We start from the raw sequence: 23,096 nt of genomic DNA on the forward strand, positions 1-23,096 counted from the left end.
TGGCTCCTGCTACCTCATTATTTTCCAGCCGACTTACTGCTATCTTGTTTTCATTCATTCTAGACGAAATCAATTTCATATGTTCTGGGATTGATGCTTCGTCAACAGCTTGGAAAATGTGATCTTTTTTCACTACTTTGGCACGCCAAATGTTTTAGATTACCTTCATCGACATATAAAGCACTGTGGTGGGGAAATTGATATCACAATTATCTCATTTTATCCGACAATAACAGATTGACCTAAATTTTCTTGTCTTAGGTTGGTTACATTTACTGAGTTGACCTCATAAAACACTATGTCACTTTTCTTTTTGAAAATTTTTTAGGTCAAAACAGGATTGGCCGAAATATGTGACAATATTACCAAAAAATATAGGCCCGGCCTAACACAATATTAAAATGTATTAAATGTCATTTCACATGTTGGTGAATTTTTCTTGCCACGCAACATAATAAGACGATAAACACACCTGATTTTCCTTATTAATAGCCTGTCTAATATAATTCCAATTTATTATTTTCCATTGTGGATTTCAAGTTCATTGTCAGTGGGTCAGCAGTTAACAACCTAGTCCACACTAAATGGTGGTGGTCATCACTTTTTTTGAGGAAAACTTTGACCAAACCCGTTAAGTGAGTTTTAAAGGCAACTCCAAAACAAAACAATACCAACATTGTAGATAATATATGTACGTCACGGCATAGGTAAATATGTGAGTATGTATGTAATACGTGCATAAATTTATTGTTGCTCTATTCCAGCAGTTGGTGTTGGGTGTTATGTAAAACTAGCTGTTACAGCCTAAAAGGGAGTGTTTACAAAAAATGAAAATGGATGTTAAAATAGACAAACAAAGATACCATCATTTCGAGAAGGAGTGGTTGTTTGAGTCAATAGGTGTTAATTACCTTTCTTAATTTTGTTTGTTTCCTAGTACAGTTTCTATTTTAATAATCTAATTTTTGCTTCCAATTCTATGGTTAGAAATTTTAAAAATAAAGAAAATTTCAGGCAAAAATCGTGGATTTTTCAAAGAAAATTTTTTAGGAAATTTCTGGCAATAATCGCGGATTTTTAAAGAACAATTTTTGAGGAACTTTCTGGCAATAATCGCGAATTTTTTAAGAAAAATTTTTGAGGAAATTTCCAGCAATAATCGTGGAATTTGAAAGAATAATTTCTTTTAGGAAATTTCTGGCAATAAACGTGGATTTCTTAATGAACAATTTTTGAGGAAAATTGATTATTTAAAAAAAAAATATTTTTGAGGAAATTTCTGTCAATTTTTACTGGATTTTTTTTTAATTAATTTTTGAGGAAATTTCTGGGAATTTTTCTGTATTTTTAAACAAATAATGTTTGAGGAAAATTCAGGCAATAATCGTAGATATTTTAAAGAACAATTTTTCAAGAAATTTCTGGAAATAATCGTGGATGTTTTAAAGAATAATTTTTTAGGAAATTTCTAGCAATAATCGTGATTTTTTTGAATAATTTTTAATGGAATTTCTGTCAATAATCGTGGAATTTTTAAAGACAAATTTTTAAAGAAATTTTTAATGAAATTTTTGGCAAAATGGGGGATTTTTTAAAGAAGTTTTTTTTAGAAAATTTCTGTATGTAATCGTGGGTTTTTCAATAACCGTGGATTTATTAAAGAAATTTCCGGCAAAATTTTGGATTTTTAAAAAAATTTTAAAGGAGAATTTTTAAGAAAATTTCTTTCAATAATCGTGGATTTTTTAAAGAAGAATTTTTTAGGAAATTTCTATCAATATTCGTGGATTTTTTAAAGAAGAATTTTTTATGAAATTTCTGTCAATATTCGTGGATTTTTTAAAGAAGAATTTTTAAGAAATTTCTATCAATATTCCTGGATTTTTTAGGAAATTTCTGTCAATAATCGTGGATTTTTAAAGAAGAATTTTTTTTAGGAAATTTCTGTCAATATTCGTGGATTTTTTAGGAAATTTCTGTCCATAATCGTGGATTTTTAGAGAAGAATTTTTTAGGGAATTTCTGTCAATAATGGTGCATTTTTGAAGAAGAATTTTTAAGGAAATTTCTGCCAATTAACGTGAATTTTTAAAGAAGAATTATTATGGAAATTTCTGTCAATAATCAAGGTTTTGTAAGGAAATTTCTACCAACAATAATGGATTTTCCAAAAAAGATTTTTAAGGAAATTTCTGGAAATTATATTGAATTTTTTTAAAAAAGAATTTTTAAGGTAGTTTCTTGCAATACTTAAAAAAAAAATTAAAGGAAAATTCAGGCAATAATCGTAAATTTTCTACAGAAGAATTTTTGAGGAAATTTTTAAGGAAATTTCTGTCACTAATCGTAGATTTATTAAAGAAGAATTTTTAACGAAATTTCTGACAAAATAATAAGAAGAATTGTTTTTCAAAATAGTCAGGCTTAATCCCATAGTCGTTGTTTTAATATTTTATTAAAACAACTGTAATTTATTAGTGGGAAAAAATTGGCGATATTTTTAAAGAAGAATTATTATGGAAATTTCTGTCAATAATCAAGGTTTTGTAAGGAAATTTCTACCAACAATAGTGGATTTTTCAAAAAAGATTTTTAAGGAAATTTCTGGAAATTATAGTGAATTTTTTTAAAAAAGAATTTTTAAGGTAGTTTCTTGCAATATTTAAAGAACAATTTTTAAGGAAAATTCAGGCAATAATCGTAAATTTTTTACAGAACAATTTTTGAGGAAATTTTTAAGGAAATTTCTGTCACTAATCGTAGATTTTTTAAAGAAGAATTTTGAAACAAATTTCTGACAAAATAATAAGAAGAATTGTTTTTCAAAATAGTCAGGCTTAATCCCATAGTTGTTGTTTTAATATTTTATTAAAACAACTTTAATTTATTAGTGGGGAAAAATTGGCGATGTTTACCAAGGGGTAAGGCAGGGAAGACTATAGTTTCAGATCTCGCCACAGATCTTCATCAGATCCCTTGTTTCTTGTTTTTCAACAAGAAACTTTTTATACCCAAGTGTCAATTGCCCGCTAAAATAGATACATGTGCAAAGAAACACTCTGATCGAGAATTTCTTTGGCACTACCTAAACTCGAGCAACTTCACTTGCAAACAAAACCAAATCATTCCCACTGCTATGCGTTCGTCGATTCTCGACGAAAAAACACATTACTAATTTGTTGGTGTTGCATACTACAGCAATAAACAACATTTCGACGGTGCCCGGTCTCACAATTAGGAGGGTTGACGTTTTTTATTTGGGATGACGACTTCTATTTTGTTTTTCAAAATAATCAGGCTATAAAAAGTTTCTTGTTGGGTATAAAAAGTTTATTGTTGAAAAACAAGAAACAAGGGAGTTGATGAAGATCTGTGGCGAGATCTGAAACTATAGTCTTCCCTGCCTTACCCCTTGGTAAACATAGCCAATTTTTTCAACTAATAAATTAAAGTTGTTTTAATAAAATATTAAAACAACGACTATGGGATTAAGCCTGACTATTTTGAAAAACAAAATAGAAGTCGCCATCCCAAATAATAAACGCCAACTCTCCTAAATAGGAAGAATTTTAAAGAAGATTTTTAAAGAAGAATTTTTAAGAAAGTTTCTATCAATAATTGCGGATTTTTAAAGAAGAATTTTTAAGAAAGTGTCTATCAATAATCGCGGATATTTAAAGAAATTTCTGCTAATAATCGTGGATTTTTTAAAGAAGAATTTTTAAGAAAGTGTCTATCAATAATCGCGGATATATAAATTTCTGCCAATAACCGTGGATTTTTTTCAAAGAAGAACTTTTAAGGAAGGGAAGGGAAATTCAGGCAATAATCATAACTTTTTTAAAGAATAATTTTTGAGGAAAAATTCAGGCAATAATCGTAAGTTTTTTAAGAAGATTTTTTTAGGAAATTTCTGGTAATAATCATAAATTATTTAAAGAAGAATTTTTAAGAAAAATTTTGTCGATAATCGTGGAAATTTCTGACAAAATAATAAGAAGAATTTTTAAGGATATTTCTCTGAACAATCGTGGTTTGTTTAAAGAAGAATTTAAAAAAGTCTGTCAAAAATCGCGGATTTTTAAAGAAGAATTTTAAAAAATGTCTGTCAATAATCGCGGATTTTTAAAGAAATTTCTGCCAATAATGGTGGATTTTTTAAAGAAGAATTTTTAAGGAAATATCTGACAATAATCGTGTACTTTTTTAAAGAAGAATTTTTAAGGAAATGTCTCTCAATTATCGTGGATTTTTTAAAGAAGAATTTTTAAGGAAATTTCTGTCAATGATAGTGGATTTTTAAAAAAGAACTTTTAAAGAAATTTCTTACAAAATAATAAGAAGAATTTTTAAGGAAAGTTGTGTGAATAATCGCAGTTTTTTTAAAGAAGAAATTTTAAGAAAATGTCTGTCAATAATCGCGGTTTTTTAAAGAAATTTCTGCCAAACTTCTGTCACTAATCGAATTTTTAAGGAAATTACTGTCAATAATAGCGGAATTTTTAAAGAACAATTTTTGAGGAAAATCCGGCAATAATTCGAATTTTTAAACAATAATTTTTAAGGCAAATTCAGGCAATAATACTAACTTTTTTAAAGGATAATTTTTGAGGAAAATTCAGGCAATAATCGTAAATATTTTAAAGAAGAATTTTGGGAAATTTCTGGTAATAATCATAAATTATTTAAAGAAGAATTTTCAAGAAAATTTCTGTCAATAATCGTGGATTTTTTAAAGAAATTTCTGACAAAATAATAGAAAGAATTTTTAAGGAAATTTCTGTAAATAATCGTGGTTTGTTTAAAGAAGAATTTTTAAGGAAATTTCTGTCAATAATCGTGTATTTTTTAAAGACGAATTTTTAAGGAAATGTCTGTCAATAATCGTGGATTTCTTAAAGAAAAATTTTTAAGGACATTTCTGTTAATAATCGTGGATTTTTTAAAAAAGATTTTGTAAATAAATTTCTGACAAAGTAATAAGAAGAATTTTTAAGGAAATTTCTGTGAATAATAGTGGATTTTTTTGAAGAAGAATTTGTAAGAAAAATTCTGTTAATAATTGCGGATTTTTAAAGAAATTTCTGAAATTTTTAAGAAAATGTCTGTCAATAATCGCGGATTTTTAAAGAAATTTCTGCCAATAATCGTGGATTTTTTTAAAGAAGAATTTTTAACAAAATTTCTGTCGATAATCGTGTATTTTTTAAAGAAGAATTTTTAAGGAAATGTCTGTCAATAATCTTGGATTTCTTAAAGAAAAATTTTTAAGCAAATTTCTGTTCATAATCTTGGATTTTTTAAAAAACATTTTTTAAATAAATTTCTGACAAAGTAATAAGAAGAATTAATAAGGAAATTTCTGTGAATAATAGTGGATTTTGTGAAGAAGAATTTTTAAGAAATAATAATAATCGCGGATTTTTAAAGAAATTTTTGAAATTTTTAAGAAAATGTCTGTCAATAATCGCGGGTTTTTAAAGAAATTTCTGCCAATAATCGAGGATTTTTTAAAGAAGAATATTTAACAAAATTTCTTCCGATAATCGTGTAAGAATTTTTAAGGAAATTTCTGTCAATAATAGCGGTTTTTTAAACAACAATTTTTGGGGAAATTTCTGGCAATAATCGTGTTTTTTTAAGAAGAATTTTTAAGAAATTTCCGGCAATAATCGTGGATTTTTTAAAAGAAGTATTTAAAAAAAAATTCTGTCAAAAATGTGGATTTTTTCCTATTCCTTTCTACTAAACACAAAATGGGTGTGCTGCATTCCATTAAATAAAAATAAAAGAAGACACCAAAAAGGCAGAGAGACTCAGATGGTAACACAATTAAATAATAAATATGTATTTGAAACAAAAATGATATAAAAGAACACAAGAAAATTAAAATGACAGATATAATAGACAGAATCGCTGACAGCAAGACAATATGGGATTATTATGTACAGTAGTGTGGTAATCTTGTACAATAAGAAAACATTAAACTTTATTCTTTAAGAGGTTTTCTGTCTAACGCATCAGTTTTTAATATTCAAGGTTAAAGCATTTTTTATTTTGCTGGCAGATATAACATAAACGAGCAAATATATGAACATTCAGCTGAACCGTAAAAAATTAATGATGTGTTGAATTAGAAATATGGATGTATGTACATGTTCGTTATGCTTATAAAATGTTAACTTTATACGAGAGACTAATTGGAGAAACTAATGTTTGTTTAGTTGGGTTTTAATTTCTTTAATTTTGTCTAACGATTAAAAGATTAGTAACAGGGGAAGATATAAGTATAGTTGAGAAGGGGGAATTATAAGGGCTTAAACCGAAATTTAGACAACAATGGATGGTATATTTGGTAGCATGTTAAATGGGTAAAATATGTAACGATATGCAGAAGTACAAATAAAATGGGTAAGGTCAAAGGAATATCAGTGGAAATTGCACTGCGTGAGGTAGTACACCACATCGATAACACCTTCGTTATTTTTTAAGCCACTTTTATCTAAATTTCTATTTTAAAGCCTTATTTCACTTCCGGATATCGCCAATAATTGCAAAGCAAAAAATTGATAATTATATGATACAGATATCAGTACATATGTACATACTTTGTTTGTGTATGTTTACTTATTTTGTATTCATAAACTATTATTTACTTTAATTATAGGCACGTCCTGCTGGAGAAGGGGATTTCATTGCATTTTTAATTTATGCCGGGCACATATTGTCCAAGGTTGGAATAAATGTAATTGGAGATTTGTATTTTTTTATTTTTGCAATTCCAACATAAACAAAATGAAATGAACAATAACACTAAAAACGTGCACATTTGAACAACAAACTTATACAGACATATCTGCGTAATGTCTACGAATATACACAAATGATGGGAACTAATGACTCATTGACTCAAACGATTTGAGTTTAACGTCTGAATGTTAAGTTTCATCAACAGATTAAAGTAAATGATATGAAGATACGATGAATGACTTTATCGTTAAATAATCAATTTGGTCAACAAACATTATTTTAATAATCAACAACAACAACAAATTTGTTGTTTCTTGATTGACAATCACGATAAGATAGTATGGAACATTGTATATCACTCACTTTGAAGCCAATGAAATATTTAATGATAGATTTCTGGGTTTTCGGGAGTACTTTGGAAGCACGCTTCATCTGGAGAAGAGTAGCATGCACTTTGACAACAAAACGACATACTCCTTGAGGATTAGGAATATCAGACCGTGGTCCTCAAGATGAATCCATAAAAACTAAGTTGATTGTGATCGAATTGAAAGATAGAAAAGTTCAATCTCCAGAATGTGTTAGATGAGTTCAACTTGAGTGGATCAATTGTCATTGAAGATGAGCTGCATAGGTCGTTTAAATCGCTAAGCCTCGAGTACTTCACTTCACTGAGGGGGTGAAATCCCTTTGGTAAAGTTTAAGCAGATTCCAAACAACTACAATACTCGCTAAAACTCTTGTAACATTCTAGATTTTCTTGCGTTTATTCTGATGCCAGACACCACGAACTGATTACGTAAAATCTGTTCATTCATTTTTATACCCTCCACCATAGTATGGAGGGTATATTAAATTTGTTTTTCTGTTTGTAACGCATTGAAATATACATTTCCGACCCTATAAAGTATATATATTCTTGATCAGGATACATCAATATAGCCCTATCCGTTTTTTGTAATCACTCTAGCGTCCACAATAATTGAGCTAGAGCACCCGAGTGTCTTTTCTCCATAGGCAGGTCAAGTCGAAGATCGGCCCACGTTTTGGTATAGCCCCCATATAACGTTACCTCCCGATTTTCGATATTTTGGGGATTTTAGCTATATTTTTGACCGAACTACCTGTAATTTGACATTTGGGGTTCCCAGTGGTCAAAAAACTACTTCACTAAAATTTTAAAGATAGGTCCAGGTTTTGGAATAGCCCCCATATAACGGTACATCCCGATTTTCGGTATTTTGAGGATTGTAGGTACATTTTTGACCAAACTATCTGTAATTTAATATTTAAGGTTCACAGTGGTCACAAAACATCTCCACCAAAAACCGTCAACATTGGTCCACGTTTTGGTATAGCCCCCATATAACGGTACTTCCCGATTTTCGGTATTTTGAGGATTTTAGCTACAATTTTTAACCGTACTACCTGTAATTTGACATTCGAGGTTCCCTGCAGTTATAAAACATTTCCACCAAAAATTGTAAAGATAGGTAACTTCTTTTCCGTTTATGTCAGTGAGGAACATAGGGCCTCAGAGGTTTTTGAAACACTGTGTGTGCGTAGAGCTTGCCGCAGTTGCGGGAGGATTTGACACATGCCTCCGACCTCCTGGGAGATTAAAATTTCTCTCGGTTCTTTCTTTCATGTTTTGGTGACAAAATTCGATGGGATTTCTTCTTTGCTTGTGAGCACAAGGAAGAGCATAGAGAGCCTGGCACTCAACAACGTCTAAGCACGAGCATTAACTTCTTGAAAACCTGTGGGCGTCACCGTTGACATATATAGTGCTGCAGGTATTTCTTCCATGCTTCTAGCTAGGGTTATACTGCCAATGATCGGTCTCTGTGGAGTGGTTAGTAGATCAAAACTCCAAACGGGTTTTGGGTTCTCAAGCCAAACTTGCTATAGGGCCCTTTCTATAACCTTAACCAAAGGGGGACCCACCAGTTGTTTGCGTTATACTTCGCAAGATTAATTATATAGCTTTGAACCGATACACTTTCATACGGGAAAAATGTGACTCATCGAAATAATGGTTTTAGACCCCAAGTATGTTTTGGGCCATGTCCGTTCGTCTGTCTGGCTGGAGCTCACGATAACTCTTGAACGGATCAGCCGATTCAGTCCAAGATTTGGCTTTCGTAATATTTTGTCCAAACTTAGTTTAAGTTCAAAGATGGGTTATATCTGTTCATTCCTTCCGGTACCTGCCCCACAAAAGTTCGAAAATGTTCGGAAAATTTCTGCACACCCTACATACTTTTTGAGAAAGTACCCTGAAACGTGTAAAAAAACCTTTGGACACCGTGTGTTGTGGTTGGAGCGAGAGATAACTCTCGAACGGATCTGCCGATTCTGTCCAAAATTTGGCCTTCGTAATATGTTGTCCAAACTTAGTTTAAGTTGGAAGATAATCCATCATGCCGATCCACATTTTCTGGTACCTCCCACAAAAAAGTTCAAAAATGTTCGGAAAAATTATGCGCAAGATGACTCTTGATGGGAGTGACTGATTTGGTCCTTACTTTACACATCCTAATTTATCTACTAGATATAGATCAGGTTCGAATATGGACCATATTTGTTTTCTCCTTCGGGTACCTCACACAAAAGATTTCGGATAAGTTCACTTTAAGATCTACTGTCGAATCACTTTGATTTTTGTTGAAGCAACTGGCATTCGCTCCCTCATTTACGACGGTAAACGTTTTACAGAGGCAAGTCCATACTTCTTGAGAAAACAGCCTGAAAGATGCAAAAAAGTCCCTATGGCACCATATGTAGTGGTTGGAGAGCACGATCTGGTCCAAAATTTGGCCTTCGTCATATTTTGTCAAAACTTAGTATCAGTTCGAAGATGAGCATAACCGTCCACAACTTCCGGTACTACCCACCAATATTTAAAAATATATTTAAAAAAAAATTCACTTAAATGGTTTTCACGATATCTCTTGAACGGGCAACCAATTTGGCTCAAATTTTGGATATCTTAGGATTTTGTCAAAATTTAGTTTAACTTATAAAATGGCCCATATCGGTCCTCTCCTTAGGGTACCTCCCCCACAAAAGTTCAAAGTTGCAATTCCCTTGGGCTGAGGGTATATCTCTTTCTTACTTCTTTCCATACCGTTTTCCATATAAATTATAGATTTTTTTACACAAATGGACATTTTTATAGCCTCCACTATGGAGAGTATAATTAAATTTTTCATTCCGTTTGTAACACATCGAAATATTCATCGGCGACCGTATAAAGCATATCGTCACCATAAATGCCGGAAGACGTAACCCACAAAAATAAAACTTTACAGGAGAAACAAAAAACGTTATAAAATGAAAACGGTGTTATAAAGAATCGAAAAATTTTAGTATCGTGTTTTAAGACAGAGAAAAAACATATTTTTGGAAAAAAAATAAAATTTTATCCAGAATGTTAGAAGCTGTGTGGGTTACGTCTTTTGGTATTGTATTTTTCTGAAATGCTAAAAGACGTAAGCCACAATTTATTGAGTATACATTTGAAGAAACTAGTATAATAGAAAAATTATAAACAAATTAGAACTGGTTTATTGGCATACGCGGTTAAGCGAACTTAAAACTAGCAATCTGACGGTGTTGGGTTCAATTCCCAGTCTTGACGTTGATGGTTCAATGGACCACAATTAGGTGAACTATCTATTCCAACCATGACTATAATTACTTATAATTTCAATTGTATTAGACGATATTAAATCTTGAATATTATATTTGTTGTTGTATTAAAGTCAATTTATGGACAAAATATAGTTCATATAAATTAAGTGATCTGTAACAGTTTAAATGTAACTTCTAATTGTCATAAGGAATGTTGTCATAAAAGTAATGACAATCACTTGGAATTAAGCGTTCTAAGTCTTGCAGGTGTTGAAATTTCTTTTTTGAATCTTTTAACCTTTGTGTGAACATCTGAGGAGGATCCACTGCCTCAAAATTTCCGGAACTTCTCTATGGTGGAATCTGGTAGACGTCTTTGATATCTGTTTTAAAACAGATTATATTGCTAGGATCAAAAGCCAATGACCGCAGTGACTGTAGGAGCTCCTGTCTTTTTATATAAGTAAACCAATACAAAAAATTTGCGTTTTTCTCTGGACCTATTTGATTACTACAATCAGTTGATCTCTATTAAACCATGGGTTGGTTGACAAGACCATATTTTGCAAACTTACAGCCTAATCGTATCCGTCTTCAAAGAATACATCTTTGTACTAGAACGACGTTTTCGTATCAACGCCCCAATTTTTGAATATTTCCGTTCATTCTTTCTCTTGGAAAAATTAACAATATCGAGACGAGCTTTGCCTTCCGAATAACCACTTCCTTTTGTACGGTTAACATATTGTTTTCCATATGTGCGTTTTAGATGTTTATTTAGATCAGGGCATAGGTCTTCTGGAAAGTAAAAGACTAGACTTGGTTTTGAATGGAAACAGAATAGAGTTTAAAGATAGCCTGAAATACTTAGGGGTGGTTTTTACTAAATTACTTAAGTTTAACAAACACGCCGCATATAATTTAGAAAGAGCTAATAAGGTAAAAGGCGCATTTGCCAGTTTATTTAATAATAAATTTTTGTCCAGAGAAACTAAGTTATTAATATACAAAGTAAGTTTAAGACCTCTTCTCCTTTATGCTTTTACAATTTGGTTTAGCATATCGCCTACGACAATGAAAAATTTAGAAATTTTTGAACGACATGTACTTCGTAAATGCATAGGTCGAAATTTTCAGTTGCCCAACAAACGTTTTTCAAATGAATATATTTATAAGGAGAGCAATATTACTCCGTTATCTGTTTACGCTCTTAATCTAATGAAACGGTTTGTAGAAAATCTGTTTCATTATGATGGGGAATTGATTCAAAGTATTTTGAACCGTGAAGAAGAATATAGCTGGTCAAACACCAATTATCTTTCAGCTATTGGCATTCTCCAAGAACAATTTGATGGTCCTGTTCCAAATTTTTATTTATGTTCTACTCCCGGCACTCATAGGGGTTAGTTTTTAGTGTAAGTTTAATATTTTTTTGTTTAGTTTAAGTTTTTAGTTTTAAGTTTTTTTACCATAATAGATACAACTCTATGCGCAACATCAAGTGTCGGGAGCAAGCACTGTTTTAACTTCATTAGTTATGGGATAATTATAATTTTTAATACACTTAAAATTGTATAAGCATGTCGCATTTCAAATCCACTTAATAGTTATTAAAACAATACACTCTAGTTTTAAGTTTTACGAAATGTTATTGTTATTAGTAATGCTATGATGGAAAAAAAGGAAGTCTCAATAAAATAATCTAATCTAATCTAATCTTCTGTCATCATATTCAATTATTTCAATTATGGATTTTTTCTGTAAGACCAGCAAAACCCGTCTAAAGTCAAAGTTACTGCTTTAAAAATTAACTAAAAGAGCGGTCTTTATAATTTTTGAAAAAAGCTTCCATTCTTGAGATATCGTCACTTAAGTGTCAAATTGCGCATATGGAAAAATAAGCCGAGTAAGAGACAAAACTGTTAAAGTAACTACACCGTGATAGGTATTTCCATAAGCTTTCATACGATACCCTTTTTGTAGTAATCGGTTCAGTAGAACCGGGCCTAACCCGGTTTTGAACCTGGACTTTCGGGTCAAATAACCGGTTAACCGAATCCGCCCCGTGGAAATTATACATTAACTCAATAAGCCCTCCCTCTGGCATTATAATTGCTGCAAAAATCAAAGAATACATTGTTTGTACTGCTGTTTAGTTTTGAAATAATGTGGGTTACGCCTTTTGTGTTCTATGAAAATTACAGTATGCTGTTACGTCTATTGACATTTCTTGAATAGGATCGTTATTTTTAAACGTAGAAGCTTTGAATTTTGCCAGAGCATGTATTTTAGCTTAATATTTCAGATTCCATCAAAAAACGAATTTCGATTTCCATGTCGGTTACGTCTTCCGGCATTTATGGTGACGATATATATTCTTGATCAAGGTAAAAATCTAAGTCAATATAACCATGTGCGTCTGTTCATCCATGTCCGTCTGTTGAAATCAATATACAGCTCGCAATTTTTAAGATAGAACTTTGTAATTTGGTATAGAAGTTTATATTACTCTTAGGATGTTTGGTATTGCAAATGGACTATATCGGTCCACGTTTTGATATAGTCCCCATAGAACGGTAACACCCGATTTTCGGTATTTTGAAGGTTTTAGCTTCATTATTACACCGAAAAGTCTGAAATTTGGCACCTAGTCTTCGTTGGGGGTATTAAACTTTCCCCCAGAATTTTGTCGGTATAGGTCCACGCTTTCATATTGTCTCCTTAGAACGGTACCTCCCGATTTCCGGTATTATGAAGGTTGCGGCCTCAGAATTCCACCGAAATGGCTGAAATTTGGTACTTAGTCTTCATTTGGGGTATGAAACTTTCCATACGAAATTTGTTGGTATATGTCCACGTCTTCATATAGCCCCCATAGAACGGTACCGCCTGATTTTCAGTATTTTAAAGGTTTTAGCTTCAATATCACATCGAAATGTCTTCGTTGGGGTTACAAAACTTTCCACATGAAATTTGTAGGCACAGGTCCAGGCCTTCATATAGCCAACCCCCCCCCCCCCCCATAGAATGCTACCTCCCGATTTTCGATGTTTGGAAGGTTGTGACCACAGCAGACCACATAAATGGGTAAAATTTAATATTTAGGTTACGTTGGAGTAAAAACCTTTCCGTCTGAAACTCGTAGGTATATGTCCATGTTGGGATATATCCCCCATAGAACGGTCACGGTGCTTTGAAACAAATTTAAATGGAAGGTGCTTGCATCTGGGAAGTTTTTGCAGATTCTGAAACTACAATGTTCATAGATGAGAAAAATCAAAAAAGTTGATATTTTTAAGGGTTTTTAGGTTTTCACGATTTTGTTTAGAAACCTCAAGCTTTATCGAAATGGGCAAAAGTAAATCTTGTAGCTATGAAAATTCTTTACAAGAGTGACCTTTATGTTACGAGGGCGGTTCGGAAACTTCTTAGCCTATCAATGAAAGAGAATAGTTAGTTTTTCAAAAATATTTTTATTTTTCAATATAATCTCCTGAAACTTCAATACACTTAGTCCAACGCTTTTCTAGCAATTCTATCCCTTGATTAAAATAGTTTTCCTGAAGGTCTTCAATTGCAATTGCATCTTCATTTGAGGTAAAACGCTTGCCAGCAAGGAATTTTTTTAGATTTGGGAACAAGTAAAAGTCACTGGGAGCTAAATCAGGAAATAAGGTGGGTGGTCAAGAAACTCGTACTTTAATTCGTTGATTTTAGCCATTATTAAAACACTCTTGTGCGCTGGTGCGTTGTCTTGATGAAAAATTATTTTTTTGTGTTGTAAGCCAGGACGTTTTTCTCGAATTTGTACATTTAATTGATCCAACAGGTTGCAATAGTACTCTGAATTTATTGTTTTAGCCTTTTGCAGATAGTCAATCAATACAATACCTTTGAAGTCCCAAAAAACCGTTGCCATAACCTTACCAGCCGATTGAATTGTTTTTGCCTTCTTTGGGGCACTTCCTCCAGCTTCAGTCCATTGTTTGGATTGTTCTTTTGTCTCTGGAGTATAGTGGTGGATCCATGTCTCATCAACAGTTATGAAACGACGCTTAAAATCCATTTTATTTCGCTTAAAACGATCCAAACAAGCTTGAGAAATGTTCATTCTTATGCGTTTTTGATCGACTGTTAAAAAATGAGGCACCCATCTTGCAGAAAGCTTTTTCATCTGTAGTTCTTCATGCAAAATTTAATGGACTCGATCATTTGAGATGCCCATGATATTAGCAATTTCACGCACTTTTATTCGTCGATCATTTAATACCATATCATGCACTTTGGCTACAATTTCTGTTGTTGTTGCTGTTTTTGGACGTCCACTACGTGGTTCATCTCCAATGCTTGTACGACAACGTTTAAATTCAGCAACCCAATTTTTTACTGTTGCATATGAAGGAGCACTTCCACCGAACACATTCACCATATCATTATGAATTTCTTGTCCCGATAAACCTTTTTTATGTAAGTATTTAATGACAGCACGCATTTCTAATTTTTCCATTGTAAAAAAATTGCGGATGCGTCTTTTTTGAACACCTGTTTCTATATGAAGGAGTTGCCAGATCGAAAAAAATTAACATGTGTTCATAACAGAGATGGAAGTTTCCAAAACACTTAAAATTTTTCTGTTTATACCGCGCTTTTTGTGTTAGGCTAAGAAGTTTCCGAACTGCCCTCGTATTCTCGTAGGTTTTACCATTTTTGAGATATAGAAGTTCAAATTGGGACAATGCACCGACTGTATTGCCGCTTTATAAAACAATATCATGAAGTTTGCGCCTTAACTAACTTTTAATGAAAAACGCTTACACAGGGGACGCTTTTGAAAATTCTGAAACAGCAATGTTCATAGATGAGAAAAATCCCAAAACAGACACAAATTGCTCGCGGTCAAAAATTCACATTTTTAGGTGTTTTATGTTTTCACGATTTTGCTTGGAAACCGCTTGTAGCTGTGAAAATTCCCTAGAGGATTGATGTTTATGATTTGTTCACAGGTTGTACCATTTTTGAGATAAAGATGTTCAGGTTACATTTTTAGGTTTTTTTGTTAGGGAAAAAATTTTTTTCATTTGTGTATTTTTTTGGTTTTTTATTTTGATGCAAATTATGAAAAAAAACAAATTTTTAACTTTGACATTGAATTCCTCTGCAACTACTAGACCGAATTCGAATGCTTTTAATGTATCGGAAAGCTGATTATGTTATCTGTCGAACAAAAATTATCTCTATCGGTTCAAAAGTTACATAGTTTTGACCAGAAAAACCCGACTCTGAACCACTGTGCGCCGGCAAAGACGGCTGACACTTTTATACTTGTTTGTACTACATTCTTGGCATTTTATGACGGGGTCGATCTATCAACAACTTCTTTAAATGATGCTAATGCTACCGGATATATATGAACAACAATAAAATCCATTTCCCTAAATGAAAATAATCAACTGACAAATTTATGAAGTTCTACGAATACAAATTTCAACATTTGTCTATATTTAAAAAAAAATTGATGATGATGAACAATGATGACGCTTTTCCGCTTCCAAAAAAAAAAAACTCACTCTCTTGAGATCAATAAAAACAAACACCACTCAAGAAAATATTAAAAAATATTTTAAATGCAAACCAAAAATAGATATACCACAAATGATGCTGCTGAACTATTAGCTGCTGTTCCGTTTCCCATCAGCAGCGTGTGTCCATCATCACACCGCATAATGTGAATGTGGCGGAGTGCATTGATTTCTTGGTTCCATTCCAAAGAGAATGAAAAATTTGAACAATTTTGCATATATTGTTTTTCGTTTGTTATTGAATGAAATGTAAACGAATTGTATTAAATATTAACAATTAATTGCATTGTTTTTCCTTTTCATTTCCTTGCAATGCATGTTTTTAGTTTATGAAATTAAAGAGTGGCAGTTGTGGTGGGTGGGTTGGTGGTTGGTAGTGCCAAATGAAGAAAGTTCATATTCAAAAAAAAATATATGTTTTGCATGTTTATAACTTCTTTCATTTACTTCATTTAACAAGCTTAAAATGGAAACTATTTGAATATAGGTACATACCTACCGCCTTATTACAAAATAATTATTATCCAAACGAAAGAGGGGGGGTGGGGGAGAGAGTGAAGTAAAATGTTTTACATCACCATGCCATGCTACTATCTCTTTTTCGATGCACCATTACATGATTTACATAATTTACTGTGGCATTTTTGTCTTCTTTTTCTTCTGCTATTCTGTGTGTGTTTTCATGAAAAAAGGTTTTATGTTTTGTTGTGTTGTTGGTTCCATTTAATGGAAAGTGTTGGAAAATTTCTCTCTTCATTATAAAGTAATTGCGATAAAAGAGCGTGGCAAATTAATGGCCATGAGAAGGAAGGTCTCAAGGGATTAATTTAGTTTATATCCTAAACATAGTTGCAGTAAAACGTAATCATGACATTGAAGAGATGGAAAGTGATAAATGAAAATAATTGCTAAAAAGTTGCCATTATCAACTTTTTTTGTCTACTATGTAGACTATATAGACAGTCTATAGAGAACGAAATGTGAATGTATTGTAATAAATTTATTTTGTGTTTAACTTTAGCGGAGTAAATACCTAAAAAAAATTTACAATTTTTGAAGTGCATCTCATTTTGAGAGTCATTCCTATCCATAGTTTTCGCGCCTTCCATAGTTATCAGCCTTTGGATCATTATGTAAGGAAGCATGGACTTGCCCACGAAATATATAATATCGCTCTAAACAGAGTACCACAGGAAATACCTTTGGTTAAAAATGTCTAAAGGATCCTCGAACAGCCCTAAAAATGTACTTGAGGGAGAGGTACCAGAAGATGTTGTCTTGATACATTGTCTCAGGAAGTATGCACTTACCCCAGAAAAAATTGCACCGTCATAATAGCGAATCTCGCGATCCCTCTTATGAATACTGCGAAAAATTTCCAAACGCTCTGAGACATGTCTTTATATCAACTTTTGAGAATTTTTTTATATTTGGTGGGAGTTGCTTCTATAGACCCTTTATGAAAGAAAGGGTGCTTCTATAGACCCATTCGCAAAGAAAGTGTGCTTCTGTAGACCCATTCTGAAAGAAAGGGTTCTACTATAGACCATTTCTCAAAGATAGGGTGCATCTATAAACACTTTCTGAAAGCAAGGGTGCTTCTGTAGACCATTTCTGAAAGAAAGGGTGCTTCTATAGACCCCTTCGCAAAGAAAGGGCGCTTCTCTAGATCCTTTCTGAAAAAATGGTGCTTCTCTAGACACAATTTTTAAAGAAATTGTGCTTCTATAGACCCTTTCAGAAAGAAATGCTTCTAAAGACCCCTTGAAAGAAAGGGTGCTTCTATAAACCCTTTCTGTTGTTGTTGTAACAGTGTTTTTATTATGTTTATATGTTCGTTCCTCTGTTAAATCAGGCTCTGGGTCTATCTCCAGTTCCAGAAAAAATGCTGCTTCGATGGGATGTAGCCACAGATCCAATGGAGTTAGATGGATAGGTTTGGAGGGGCAGTTAAAAAGGTGTTGTGTGTCGTGCGGACCCATGCCGCATACTGGGCATATGTCTTGCACGGCGCGATCGATTTCCGCCCAATACGAATTTAGGCGACTGCAATATCCCGAGCGTAGTTGAGCCAAAACTACTCTGGTTTGTCGTGGCAGCTGACGCTCCTCAGCTGCGATAGATGGAGGATGTACTCCGAGTACTTTATTCACACTATAATTGCTTAAGGCCTTGGCAACTGCGTCCGTTTGAATGCTATTCAATCCTGCTTGATATGCTTGCTGATCTAGGGGTTCTCTCCTGTATCGTTGGACCTCTCCCTCTACAGCATGGATATCCTTCCTGATCTCCCTGAATGGGCCGGGCCTACCCACAAGATGGTGATTGGGATGGCTCACACGATAACATCCAAGCAGGTACTGCAACGAAAGCATCTCATTGTGTTGCTTTACAGGAAGAATTTTTGCCTCCACATGTAGATGGTCCACTGAAGATTTGAGGAGGCACCCTGTCGCTGTTCTCAGGGTGGTATTCTGGCAAGTTTGAATCTTTTTCCAGTTCGTATTACACAATCTCGGGGACCAGACTGGAGCCGCATAGCTTACCACTGACCGACCTATCGCGTTATATGTGGCCAACAAGGTTTCTTTATCTGCACCCCAAGTGCTGGCGGCCAGGGACTTGAGGGCCTTGTTCCTACTTTTCAACTTGTCGCAGATAGCTGCGGCGTGTGCGCACGACGTGAACGTAGTGTGAATGTGACCCCTAAAATTTTAGGGCAGTTTGTGGTCGGAATTCTGCTACCGTCGACCACGACATTCAACTAACGTCCAAACTGCGCTGTCCATGTGGTGAACAGAGTGGCTGTAGATTTTGTGGCGGAAATCTGCATATTCCTCGAATGGAAAAAGGTGGTAATATGGGTTAAATAGTTGTTCAGTCTCTCACAGATGTCATCAGGATAGGTACCCGACGCCAGGATCGTGCAATCATCCGCATACGTCACGATCTCAATGCCGTCTGGAGGGGGTTAAACAGTTCCGGAGATATCACCCCACCTTGGGGAACTCCCTGTTTCACTCTACGGGGTTTGGACTTCTTATTCCTGAATTCCAGGTACGACTGGCGTCCATACATATAGTTGACTATCCAACGTTTCAAGCTTGGCCGGAGGGTTGTCTGCTCAATGTCCTCAAACAGCGTGGAGTGCCTAACTGTATCAATGGCTTTTGATAAGTCAAGCGCCACCATCACTGTTCTATCGCACGGCCGTCTCTGGTTGAGTCCTTTACAGATATATGTGGTAATGGCGTGCAGCGCTGTTGTCGTGCTGTTATGCTTACGGAATCCATGCTGATGATCGGCAATTTGATAGCTATTTCTGATACTGGGGAGGAGCAAGGCCTCAAGTGTCTTTGCTACGGACGACAAAAGCGAAATCGGTCTGTACGATTCACTTTTGCTGGCATCCTTCCCTGGCTTCCGTAGTGGGACCACCCTGCCCATTTTCCAGACTTCGGGAACAACGAGGGTGGCTAGCGACATGTTGAAGACTTTGGTGAGATACTCGCTGTTGTCGTGCTGTGCTGCTTACGGAATCCATGCTGATGATCGGCAACTTGATAGCTATTTCTGATACTGGGGAGGAGCAAGGCCTCAAGTGTCTTTGCTACGGACGACAAAAGCGAAATCGGTCTGTACGATTCACTTTTGCTGGCATGCTTCCTTGGCTTCCGTAGTGGGACCACCCTGCCCATTTTCCAGACTTCGGGAACAACGAGGGTAGCTAGCGACATGTTGAAGACTTTGGTGAGATACTCGACTCCCGGCTCATCCAGCTGCTTCAACATTACCATGGAGATTCCATCAGGGCCCAACGCTTTGGATGATTTAGCGTTCCTGATGGCATTGGCAACATCATCCATTGTAAAGTGTGGTGGTTCATCCACGGCAGGAAGAGATCTGATGCGACGTAATACTCTTCTCTTCGCCCTGTCACTCTCGGGATGCTCGACAAACTGTCGATTGAAATTACTTGCGCACCTCTTCGGGTCAGTCAACGTAACGTCGCCAAACGTGACTGAGGTCCTATCTTCCCTTCTTCCAGGGTTCGAGAGTGACTTAACCGTTGCCCACAATTCACCTATACCGGCTCCAATGTTGCAGCTCTTCAGATGATTTAACCATTTGTTCCGCTTATGCTCGCCGACCAGCCTGTTAACTTCCAGTGTCAGCTCCCTGACTCTGGGGTCATTGGGGTTGATACGACGAAGCTCATCACGCTCATTTGCTAATCCCGTCGCCTCTGCTGGGAAATTTGGTCTTACTTCGGGTATTCGACCAGCAGGGATATGGCAAGCGGCTGCAGCAGTGATGATTTCCCGGAACGTCCTTTCCGCTACCCGAACATCAGAAGGATTGAGCAATTCTCTGAAGTGGTGATTGGTGAACTCTCTGAAACTCGGCCAATCAGCTTTTTTATGATTGACGAACGTGCGGCGTTCAGAGGTGATGAAGTCGGGTGGTCTGCTAATGGAGACAATTATGGGGAGATGGTCTGATCCAAGGGAAATGACGGGTTGCCAGGTAACGTTATTTGTCAGACCAGGTGACACGATGGTTATGTCAGGCGAACTGTGGCACTCTCCTCTAATTCTGGTAGGGGCGTCCTCATTGACCGTGCAAAACGTAGAGCTATCAATCTGCTCAGCCGGCGCTGTATCTCTATGGATGTGGAGATAAACTGAGCACAGATATATTGGTCCTGGGTTTTCCTCCGTCCCGGCTCGGACCAATAGAATTCGGAGCAGGCATTCCGGGATATGCTGCTCCCAATACAGAAAAACGAAACAAATACAAACATGTACACACTAAGGTGGCAGCCGCTGGCCGGAACATTGGTTTTGTGTTGTTTCGGGTCAATCCGGTACGAAAGAACCCACTGCCGTGGGATTTCTGAAAGCAATGGTACTTTTATAGACCCTTTCTGAAAGAAAGGGTGCTTCTATAAACCCTTTCTGAAAACAAGGGTGCTTTTATAGACCCCTTCCGAAAGAAAGGGTGCTTCTATAGAAACACTTTCTGAAAGAAATTGTGTTTCTATAGAAATACTTTCTTAAAGAAATTGTGTTTCTATAGACACTTTCTGAAAGAAATTGCGCTTCTATAGACCCCTTCTGAAAGAAAGAGTGCTTCTTAAACCCTTTCTGAAAGGCAGTGTGCTTCTATAGACCCTTTCTCAAAGAAAGATTGCCTACATAGACCCTTTTTGAAAGACCCAGTCTGAAAGAAAGGGTGCTTCTATAGACCCTTTCTTAAAGAAAGCGGTTCATCTATAGACCCTTTCTGAAAGAAATGGTGATTCTATGGTCCCTTTTTGAAAGCAAGGGTGCTTCTATAGAAACTTTCTGAAAGAAAGGGTGCTTGTATAGAAACTTTCTGAAAGCAAGGGTGCTTCTATAGACCCTTTCTGAAAGAAAGGGTGCCCCTTTAGTCCCTTTCTGAAAGAAAGAGTGCCCCTTTAGACCCTTTCTTGAAGAAAGTGTGCCCCTTTAGACCCTTTCTTGAAGAAAGGGGGCTTCTACAGACCCTTTCTGAAAGAAAAGGTTGTTCTGTTAACCGTTTCTGAAAGCAAGAGTGCTTCTATAACCCTTTCTGAAAGCAAGGGTGCTTTTGTAGACCCTTTCTGAAAGAAAGATTGCTCCTGTATGAAAGAAAGGGTACTACTATAGACTCTTTCTGAAAGAAAGGGTACTATTATGGACCCTTTCTGAAAGAAAGGATGCCTCTTTATACCCTTTCTGAAAGAAAGGAGGCTACTGTAGACCATTTCTCAAAGAAAGAGTGCTTCTATAAACCCTTTCTGAAGCAAGGTTGCTCTATAGACCCTTTCTGAAAGAAAAGGTGCTTCTATAGACCCTTTCTTAGAGGAAGAGTGCTTCTATAGGCCCTTTCTAAAAGAAAGGGTCCTTCTTAAACCCTTTCTGAAAGAAAGGATGATTCTACAGACATTTTCTCAATGAAAGGATTCTTGTATAGACCCTTTCTCCAAAGGTGCTTCTATAAACCCTTTATGAAAGCAAGGGCGCTTCTGCGGCACATGATAGTGCACGCAGAAGATCTGGAAGGCGTTGATGTAGTTAACAAGTGGAAGACGATATCGAAAAGGCGTGGTATTCTAAATTGGGGAAATAAAGCAAACAATAGAGAAGAACGGAAATATTTTCTTCGTTCGGTTTATAGGACAAATGTTCTGCAGAAGGGCAACTAAATATGTAAGAAATGTTCTTGTCTCTGAAATGTTTAAGCCAATCAAGACCGTTGTTTGGTATTTAGATCTTGACCTGATTGGTGTATAATTAAGCCTCTAATATCGCTATTGATTTTGTAGAAAATTAATGAAAATATGTAGGCCTACAGTTTGCTAATCGATTTTCTTAAGTGTTTACATTTTGTGACACCCTTATTTCCGCAGCTATTATCAAGTAACTTTAAACCTCCAAGCCATTTATTTCATTGGTAGACATTCAAAGCTTTCTCAGTTTTCTTATGGTTGGTCATAAATCTTCAAAATTCTCAGTGTTTGACACAATCAAAGAATATCTTTGTTTCCTTTAAAAAATTCCCACAATGGACTTTTTTCTGCAAATGAAATCAAAGTTTCGTGCGGAATTATGAAGAATACGCAGATTATTCAGCAAAGTCGGTTTTTTGTTATTGTTGTTTGGTTTCTTTTTTTGCTAATTTTATTTTAGCTGTTAATGATTGTTTCCATCTGTTTGTCTTTGGCTATACATACGGATGGATGGATATCTGTCATTCTGCCATCATCTATCTTAATGGTCCGGTCATAAACATTTGTTGTTTTGTTGCTGTAACAGTTATTTAATATTCACTTTATCCAAAAAGCAGCAAGAAAATGAGGCGAATTGAAATGTTTGTTCTCTGTTGTGTCTTTTTTTTTGACATCGGAGTTTTTTTCTAAGTCAAATTAGCAAATTATGATGACGCACAGTGGTTCAGAATCGTTTTTTCCTGGTCAAAACTCTGTAACTTTTGAACGGTTAGAGATATTTTTATATAAAATTCGGTTAAACCATCCACCACGAGTTGTATTGACGTAAAATATCCATATCTTCCCAGCAAAAATTCGGATCCATTAGTCATTACGTAACCCATTACAAAGTAATG

The 23,096-nt window shown here is 35.0% G+C and overlaps 2 protein-coding genes across 9 annotated transcripts in view; both read right to left on the bottom strand.

The window, feature by feature from the left end:
• The window catches only part of LOC141397528 (uncharacterized), a 180,953-nt gene that overhangs the window by 74,942 nt on the left and 82,915 nt on the right, over positions 1 to 23,096 (bottom strand). The window lies entirely within an intron of this gene.
• On the bottom strand, positions 16,643 to 22,725 carry LOC141398280 (uncharacterized). Its single transcript, XM_073975561.1, has 3 exons — positions 22,705 to 22,725; positions 19,655 to 20,731; positions 16,643 to 19,404 (listed from the first exon to the last, which is right to left on the bottom strand). The coding sequence occupies exons 1-3, from the start codon at positions 22,723 to 22,725 to the stop codon at positions 19,360 to 19,362; spliced, it is 1,143 nt and encodes a 380-aa protein (XP_073831662.1). The 3' UTR covers positions 16,643 to 19,359.

Source organism: Musca autumnalis, unplaced genomic scaffold (assembly GCF_047663935.1).
Source record: "Musca autumnalis isolate F117 unplaced genomic scaffold, ASM4766393v1 scaffold_3, whole genome shotgun sequence".
NCBI lineage: Eukaryota > Metazoa > Arthropoda > Insecta > Diptera > Muscidae > Musca > Musca autumnalis.